Source organism: Zingiber officinale, chromosome 2B (assembly GCF_018446385.1).
Source record: "Zingiber officinale cultivar Zhangliang chromosome 2B, Zo_v1.1, whole genome shotgun sequence".
NCBI classification, from domain to species: domain Eukaryota; kingdom Viridiplantae; phylum Streptophyta; class Magnoliopsida; order Zingiberales; family Zingiberaceae; genus Zingiber; species Zingiber officinale.
This window is the reverse complement of record NC_055989.1, coordinates 5,016,591-5,026,277: the sequence shown is the minus strand read 5'-3', so window position 1 is coordinate 5,026,277 and position 9,687 is coordinate 5,016,591. Positions and strand designations below refer to the sequence as shown.

Genomic DNA, 9,687 nt, shown 5'->3' with positions numbered 1-9,687 from the left:
AACGAACCAAACTCGAACCAAACTCAAGCCAAGCTCGAGCCAAGCTCGAACCAAGCTCAAGCCAAGCTTGAATTGAGAGCTTGATAAAATCTAAACGAACCAAACTCGAACCAAACTCAAGCCAAGCTCGAACCAAGCTCAAGCCAAGCTTGAATTGAGAGTTTAATAACATGTAAACGAACCAAGTTTAAGCCAAGCTTCAAATAAACTCAATCTCATAAAAAATAAATCAAGCCAAGCTTGAACACTCATTTCAAAAGCTTGGTTCATTTTAAGCTCGAGTTGGCTCGGCTTGGTTACCTTATCAAACAAACTTGAACACCCCAAAGCTCGGCTCGACTTGTTTACAACCCTACAGGTGACCGAGGGCGCTCGCCCATGAGTAGACGACTAGGAGAGCTCGCCTATAAGCAGGTGCCCTGGGACACTCGCCCATTTTTTTTTTTAATTTCTTTCTTCCTTTTTATAATGATTTGTTACTCATATGGTACCTTTCTCTTCTTGTTGTTATCCATCTATTGTCTTTCTCTTCCTTAGTTTTGAAGGATTTTTTTCATTTCTCTATCCATGTATTGGAGTAAAGAGAGCATTAGATCGACTTTCTTAATATGGAATAAAGCTAATTGGATTTCTTTTTATAATTTTTGGAGTTAGGCCCACCTCTCATTCCCAGCCCAAACCGGCCGGTTCTAATTATCAAAGGGTCCATTAAATCGACGGCCAAGATGTGCCTGCTACCTACGATAAATTGCTCGTCCGCGGTGCTGGTCCGATCGCATTTCTTAAGCCCTCCAAAGTGGTGCGCCGCCATTCTCCATTCCTCACTTGAGCTCGTCGGCGATCGATCCCTCGTTTTTTATCACAGCGAACGCAATGGCGTAAGTGATCTTGTTCCCAATTTCCGTGGCCTCCTGTTATTTTACCTCCGATGTGTAGAAGTTTTTATGGTAATTTGGCCATATTTTGTCGGGTACTATTTCTCTGCGATTTTGGTGTTCGAAAAAAGTCGGGTTTTAGGATTTTCTCAAGAGGGTGACAGGATGTATAATTAGTCTCTAGGTCGCTTAATCTTACTCCTTTTTGCCAAAGTTCTTTGCTTTTCGTGATTCCTTGACTATGAGCGTGCGTTTTGAGTTTATACGTTGTGGATTTATGGAGTTAAATACATAGATATACGAAGCTAATTGTTGAGAGGGAAGTTATTAAGCTAATTGAGAAAACTACCAAGCTAGTCACGTTGATCCTTTCCTTATGGATTATGTATGGAATTGAGTGTGATTTATTTATCTTGGGAATGATAACCTTGATATCCATGACTCTTATTTTGTTATAGAGACTTGTAAGAGGAGTGGAAATTTTAAAACATAGTTTACTTTTTCTTGTTTTATGGTTGATTAACTATAATGTATCATATTTGCAACTCTGTAGAGGTGGTTGCAGGATTTTGGGTTTTGCGAGACAAAGTAATATTACATTTTTTGAAGGGGGAAACGTTGAAGAGTTATTAGTTTTTTAAAAAACATTCATAAAATTTTAAAGTCAGTTTGAATTATGACCATCATGTGATGTTAAAAAATCCACATTTTGAAAAAAAAATAAGTTGAGTAGTGAAGTATCCTTCAATTTAGAATATAGGACAATTTGATGCTCTGAAGATCCTGAGAGTTTGTTACTTTCTTCCAAGTCAAATCCTCTTGGTCTGTTGTTGTTTGGTTCATTTGTCTGGCACTCCAACCATAGTAGGAGAAAGTAGGAAAGAGCGCTAAAAATTTTGTTTTCTTGGTAAAAAAATTGGAGAGACCATAAAAAAGTGAAGATTAAACTCTCTCATATCCTTTCCTAATCCAATTCCACAAAACTCTATCATATCCCTTCTTCAGGCTGCAAACGTCAAGATGTTGTATACTTCACTTAGTGAGCCTCAAAATGTGATATGAGTGCAATTGTTGGACTGTGGTGTTGTTTGTCAGCAGCAGGCCTCAAAGAGAGGCATTGCTAGTTAAGGCAATGGTTGGTGGGTCTCCTTACATTGGTTGAGAGGCTTGTTATTCATCAAGCAACTTCATGGAGAACCTGTGGAAGGCTTCATGTGTTCCAAGGTCGACACAATAGGCCTCACGGTGAGGTCTTCATAGATAGATTGCCACCAATTCCTGGGTTTACTGAAGTAGGAGGCTTGTTAACAATCATTGGTTCTTTTTCCTAGACTTTCCAAATTTATGAATCAACTCGAGCACAAGTTCAACATTCATTCTCCATTACATGTTCAGAATTTCAAAACTGAATTACCTGCTTTGGTCCTTACAACTCTCTCTCTGCTATTAAACATTAGGGATTTGCTTACTCTCTTATTTCTGTCTTCTGCTCCTTCTCTACTTCTCTATTTTACATCTTTTCTTTTAAGTATGCTCTTGATTCCCTTTTGATTTGCCAGTGAAGATGCTGTTGCCGAATCTGGTCCAGTTCTTGGCGAGCCCATGGATTTGATGACTGCTCTGCAGTTGGTGTTGAAGAAGTCATTGGCCCATGATGGACTTGTTCGCGGACTACGTGAGGCTGCAAAGGCAATTGAGAAGCATGCTGCTCAGCTTTGTATTGTAGCTGAGGACTGCAACCAGGCTGACTACGTCAAGCTGGTGAAGGCGCTCTGTGCTGAGCATAACGTGCACTTGGTCACTGTTCCAAGCGCCAAAACGCTTGGTGAATGGGCTGGGGTTAGTTGATTCACTTATGCCTTTTTTCCATCTCATTTTTTCTATAATTTGCATACATTCTTAGTCTGACCCTCCTTGTAGAAGAGAAACTGTTAATAATGTTGATTTTTAGTTTATATTTTCATTTGGAACAGCAATTGGTGTTTGGCTACTTTTAAGAGTTTCTTTTTTTTTATGATCAATACCATGCAGCTTTGCAAGATTGATTCAGAGGGCAAGGCAAGGAAAGTGGTGGGCTGCTCATGTCTCGTCGTGAAGGTGATGAGGAACCCTTTTTTTATCTATCATCATCGTTTTCATCGAATCATTCTGGCTGATTATACAATAAGCAGTATTCAGATTTCTTAAATTATTTTTGGACTGTTATTAACTAGATGTCCAGTTTCTTTGTTCTTTGTAGTTTGCTCTGTTGCCATAGCAACTTCAAATTGTACTTTGCGGCTCATCTGCCATCTAATTTCTTTTGCAGGACTATGGTGAAGAATCCGAAGGCCTTCACATAGTTCAAGAATATGTCAAATCACATTGAGAATTGGAATTTTTGTTCTACCTCGTCATATCCTGAAAATTGTGTTGTTGAAATCCTTCAAATACGAGTCAGTTTCATGATTATTTTGTCGAATGTTTTGACTCTGAACTTGCCTAGCATTGTCTAGGTTTGTGAAGGCATTTTGAACTTTGTAGTAAATTAGATTGCTTTATTATGGTTCTGATATGGATAATTTGTGATGGAAATTCTTCATATTAACTGTTCTAACTTGGTACCATCGAAAAACTAAATGTGAATTGTCAATTGGTTTGGATTGATAAAGTTTTCATCAAACGAACTCTGTATGAATTGGAAAAAAAAACTTATTTTACCAAGTTCGATGATACACTGATATTGTGGGGAAATTTAAGTGCTAATGTTAAATTATATGTTTAACATGATCCACAAGAGCATTTTCATATGGTCAAGAGTAATGATCAAGAATTATCTAGCTCGTCTAAAGATCAATCAAACTCAAATAATCTCTCCTATATGAACAAACGTTTCCCGAGTAAACTCATGAGCCAAGTTGTAGGATGGGTCACGCCTGTCATCCTCACCAATCTATCCCCATTTGTCTCGAGTTATATAGCTCTTCAATGTACGCGATCACAGGACCTGAGCTTCTGATGTAGGTTTGCATATAAGTTCTTGCTGATGCCTCCTCTGCAATCATTCAACAACTAGTTAGCCAAAATTCTTCTGCAAGTGGATTTAAAGGTTCTGATCTTAAGCATAGATATAAGATGTACTCCACACCATTTAAAAAAACAGTTTCAAGTGTATAGATTGCTGATACACTACTCAGGTTTACTTTTATATTTGCCTAGAACTGTATCTTATTCGTCATCCATTTTGACAGTTAAGGGAAATTGAGAAGCAGATAAAAGGACTTAAGCAGAAAGTTCTTCAAAATCTTGTATGATCCCAGAAGACTGCGGCAACAGGTTCATACTGATTTTTATTTAACCATAACCATAAATAGCAATGTCATGTTTGATAGAAACTCACCGTCTTCATTTAGCTTCTTCAACAGCTGTGCTTTTGATGGAAGGGCATACATTCCTGCAGCAACTGCTTTCCTTATTGCCCAACCATGGTGAGGAGCAAACACCTTTGCATAGGCTACAGTCGCAGGGTTCCTCAGGGAATTTTCACTGTGTTGGCAAAGAAGAAAATGAAAAAGAATTAAAAGACTTAATGCCAACGTCTGTAATAATTCATTAACTAAATGATATTCAATTTAATACATACTAAATCAACTGTTTTGAGGTAGGAGTTTGCAAAGGTTTTATAGTATTACAGTAACTGAAGTTCAAACACGGATTCTGCAAATTTTAGAATCATTTCCATTTTCTGACAATGAGATGAAGTTTATTGTTCAACTGGCAAAAGAGAACATATTAACAAGATGAAACACACATAAATGTAGGAACAAAACTACAAGAGGAAATACATACTAAATGTCAACTTAAGGTTTTGGTGAAGAATTTCTTAAGCAACCAAGATGTGCAACGAAACACCTGAATGCATACTGAATATGAAATGAATGGTTTCAGATGATCAGAGAAGAACATTTTGGAATTCTAATACTATGGACTTAATTCAATAACTAAGAACTGATATTTCATTATTTTAATGGTTTGTTTGAAAACATGAAAGCATCTTTGAATTATAAATAGTTTATAGGTACTTTTGGAAGCTCTCAGAAATGCTATTAGTGAAGTCTTATGCACTTAATTACCATGTTTTTTTAAATTTTATGATGGATGGTTAGTCTACCTACCATTAAAAATATGGCTTGAAATGCTCAGAAAACCAGATCAGTTTATGTTTCAAATCTGGCAAATCCTTAGCTACATGTTAGAATGATTTATGTTGGAAATCATTATTTCAGTCAGTTACTAATGGATTTGATTTGAACATTCTTGTAGATTGATATTCTTTCTTTGAAGATTAAGTCATTGTTGTAATGCGTTTGAATTTTGTTTAAGCATGATTTGAACTAGTTGGCATACGTATGAAGAATAATCTAACAATGTGTTCAACTTTTCTTCAAGCATAACAGAAAATAGTTGGAATATAAAATTTTAGACATCCTTTTATTATGTCAAAATATAATATTTAGCATGCACATTGCAGATGGAAAAGAAAGGTATGAGTTTATGTCCATACTCTTTTTCGAGAATTTGCTCGAACAACACCTTGACCATATCAAGTCCACGCTTAACTCTAAGTAGATTCCGTGAATGGCTACCACCTTGTTTCACACAATCCTGTTGAATATCTAACTCAAGCAAATTGTTTAGAGTTGAGATTGATTTTGATGCTTCACATAAATCCTCAACCTATATTCATGGTCCACCAGAAAGTGGCAGAAAAAAAAGAAACCAGTTAATAAATTGGCATCTAAAAAATAGAGTAAAACCTCATTATAAGTGTAGCATGAGCATATATAACGCTTGAACTTGATTATGGAGGTTCCTTTCTCCTCAATACATAGCTTTCTAAGCCAAAGCTAATGCAATTGAAAATGGGATTAAACTAGAGATGAGACCAGTATTGTTGATTGCCTAAGCATTCAGATGAAATGATGCCAGAGCACTTCAAATGAAGCTGGTCACATCAACATGAAGTTTGATCTGGAAAAACTCTTTGGATATAGTTTGTCTTCTTGAATGGAAGAGACAATAAAAATTCAATCTGGGGAAAACATCTCATAAGAACATGCTTTTTCGTCTTTATACGCGTTGCCCACAAATATATGGAGTCAGTATTCAATGTCCAAACTCTCTCAGTAGGTTTTTATCATTTGACATTACATTTTGTGCAACAACACAAGCACTGAAGTTGCAGAGTAAATAAAGTGCAGGAAGCAAGGAACATATTATCAGTATAGTTGTCAAACTGTTTTCAATAACACTAAAAATGAAAGGGTGCGTTTGGTTTGCACGTTTTTTCATTTTCATTTTTTGAAAAACGTGCATTTATGAAAAATGATGTTTGGTTTACATTTTCCATGTCTGTTTTCTAAAAAAATAGATAGTATTTTCCGGAAAAATAGAGAATGACAAAAAGTCATTTTCTATTTTCTAGAAAACGCGCATTTTTCAGAAAATGAAAATGGAACGTGCGTAAACCAAACGCACTCTAAGTTGTCTGGATAAAATTATCTACCCAATGCATTATCATCGATCTATTCAATATCACAAGGTAAACAGACAGAATCACAGAAACAACAATGAATCATGAAGTCACCAAGGAAGGAGTATATAACAACTAACAAGTTCTCTTGATTGCCTAGCAAGCCTTTGATTCTTTTGTGGCTAACCACATGCTCAATATAGAAACTGCTAGATCATCCTCCATCATGTCTTTATCTTTGTTTTTCTTCTAAGAAGTTCTTAAAGATGTTTTTGATGAGAAACTGAAAAGACAAATGAATAATTTTTTGTCATGTTTATGGATGATCACTCTTGTCTATTGCATATGGATGAGATGGTGATCGACACAGTGTAAGAGTGGTAATCTACATAATGTCTACATGCCAATTTCAAGCGTAACCATTGACTTATAGATCTTTTCCAAGTTAAAATTCAAAAATTAATATCTAGTCTAAAGTTGTCTTAATGTACTATAGCATAAATCTTGTCAATTAGGTAAGCATAGTTGAAGGTACATAATGACACTTAAAAAAAGTATGAGTCATGTTGAGATGGAGCATGGATGTCTGGAAATACTATAAAGATAAAATAAAAGTTTATATACTAATATTGAAGAGCAATCAGGTGAAGTTTCAATTCATGAAAATGAGTAAATAGCTATTAGAATGCTAGGTGTAGTCAGTTCTCACTTTGGTACTTTAATCTAATTTCACACCTCAGGCATATAGATGTGACTCTTCTGAGGTTGTGCGATCGCAGGCAGGCACATCGACAGATACCAAGATGAAGAAGACATATAGATCAATCAGTTTATCGTCAATTTTGACCGAAACTACTTTTTGGTGGAAATTAATCATTTGAAAAAGCAGAAATCCGCAAAATCAATTCCAGTCCGGCATTATGAGATCAAGCAGACTGTAAGATTCGAAGAGAAAGGGGAAAACTTGACCTTAGCGACATAATCCATCTCTGCGAACTTGAAGGCTATGCCTAGACATCCGAAGAGGAAGGAGACCTGAGAGCAGGCTCGGGAGAAGGCATCGACCTCCATGGGCGCCGTCTTGGAGCTGACCTCCAAGGCCTCGAACGCCGCCGCGATCCGCCTCAAGGGCTTCTCCCCTCCTCCACTCTCCATAAACCCTCTCTCTCCGCCTTCTTCCGACCTATGCTCAACGATGAGATGCACAGCAAATGGAAAGAAATTGACAAATAGTCAGCTGCCATTAACTTTTATTTATTTATTTATTTATTTGTAGATTATGCTTAACTCAGACGCAGGTATTTGGGAAGTAGAATTTTGATTAAATTGAATTATTCGATCAAAATGATTGAAATTAAAAGTTTGATTAGATTTTTTTTTTTAAAAGAAATAACGGTTCTATTTTGAAAATTAAAATTCAGTTAAATCAATTAAATTGATATTATGAGTTGAATCCAATTAATCGGAATCAAATCAAATTGAACTAAATCGAAACAAAATTGAATTGATATTATAAGTTGAACTGAACCAAATTAGAACTAAATATAACCAAACCTAGGGGTGATAATTTAGTTCGGTTGACGAGTTCGGGTTGACAGGTTAGTGGGTTGGCAAATAACAATTTGAACACGACCTGATTATTAATTTGAGTTAAACTATTCAACCTGAATCTGATATGTTTATTTACACTTGACCTGAATCCGACCCGTTTGACTCGTTTAACCCATTTGAACCGTTTAACCCGAACATGACCCGAATTTAATAAAAAAAATTTGTATATTAATTTAAAAATTAAAAATTACATTTATCTAAAATTCACATCATAAATGATAAATCATATAAACATTATAACCAATAGCACATCTCTATGTTTAAGATTAAACAAATTAAATATAAATCACAATCCAAACTCCAAATATTACTATCAAATATAATTATAAATCAAATCATAGTCCAAACTCCAAACTATAATATCAAATCACAAATAAAATGATAGTCAAATTCACAAATAATGTAAACCATTAATATTACAAACTAAAAATATCCTCGAGAAATCATAATCCAAACTCAAAATGTCACTGTCAAATATAAAATTTCCATAAATCAGACGCTCATCAACATTTTAAATAACAAAATATCTAAAATATTTTGACAGGAATAAGAGTCTTTGAATAGAAGAGGATCAACAATTCAATATTAAACCTCTGTAAAAAATGTACTCCTTCATCCACTATGACAATTCAAAATAGTAAAGTTAATTATCCAAATAAAACAACATTACACCATCAAATTCTGGACCAAAAAAATGTTTATGAAATAAACTTATGCAAAGATTAATAAAAAGACATTGACTCATCAATTATCTAATTACCTAATATTTAAATTTGTACCTTCCATCAAACTAGATTCCGCTTCACCTTTGTTGAGGTCCAAAACCATAATGTCTTGAGTTACATCTTCCAATTTGACCGGAGATATATCCACATGAAAAAGATACGAAAAAATTACAATACAAATACAACTTTAGATTAAAAAAATTATAACTCTAGAAAATTTACCGTTTTCTCCAAAGAGTCAATCTCTACTGCATATTAAGGATTCAACAACTTGTGAAGACATTGCACTATAATATTGGTCAAGAATTCTATCATCAAGACTAAAAGCTTATTCAGATGCAACTATTGAAACTGGAACAACAAGAACATCCCTAGCTAATTTAGCTAACTCTGGGTATCTGAATTGTTGAGATCTCCAAAACTCAAGTGCATTAATTGAAGAGAAGTTTCATATTTTCGGATCTTGTAAACAGAGAAGTTTCTATAAATACCTTTAATCAATAATGTTAAAAAAATATATTTTTCCCGAATTTTTTTGGTTAAGATCAAATATGATATTAAATTAATTTTTTTATAATGGGGTTCATTACAGTAGCTTACTAATCGATTCTCGAGTGTTACCCTTGCATTGCGCTATTGCATGGGTTTGACGTACCTTTACCCAATTTATGAGTAACCTTTTGGCTAAAATTAAATGTAGTATTTGTTCTTATCAATTTAATATTTGATATAAAGAATTAAATTAATTTTTTATAAAAATGAGTCCCTTAAATGTGACACTATGCTTTAGAGAATAAATCATAGTATGTATCATTGAATAATATTATTTAATTATTTGATATAAAATATTTATTTTATAAAATTTACATGTGCACGATGACTAATATTAATAAAAAATTTAACATTATTATTGTAGTAATGTATTTATAGCTAATTTATGAGAACGCACTCACCTGATTAATAA

The 9,687-nt window shown here is 34.4% G+C and overlaps 2 protein-coding genes across 2 annotated transcripts; one reads left to right on the top strand and one right to left on the bottom strand.

Annotated features, from left to right (window-relative positions):
* Positions 1-767: 767 nt before the first annotated feature.
* LOC122045153 (40S ribosomal protein S12) lies at positions 768-3,456 on the top strand. Its single transcript, XM_042605253.1, has 4 exons — positions 768-878; positions 2,435-2,714; positions 2,907-2,972; positions 3,184-3,456. Exons 1-4 carry the CDS (start codon positions 874-876, stop codon positions 3,241-3,243), a joined length of 411 nt encoding a protein of 136 aa, XP_042461187.1. The 5' UTR covers positions 768-873; the 3' UTR covers positions 3,244-3,456.
* A 94-nt stretch (positions 3,457-3,550) lies between these two features.
* On the bottom strand, positions 3,551-7,610 carry LOC122045152 (accelerated cell death 11-like). The gene is made up of 4 exons (XM_042605252.1): positions 7,357-7,610; positions 5,419-5,591; positions 4,255-4,400; positions 3,551-3,909 (listed from the first exon to the last, which is right to left on the bottom strand). The coding sequence occupies exons 1-4, from the start codon at positions 7,540-7,542 to the stop codon at positions 3,800-3,802; spliced, it is 615 nt and encodes a 204-aa protein (XP_042461186.1). The 5' UTR covers positions 7,543-7,610; the 3' UTR covers positions 3,551-3,799.
* Between the last annotated feature and the right edge of the window lie 2,077 nt (positions 7,611-9,687).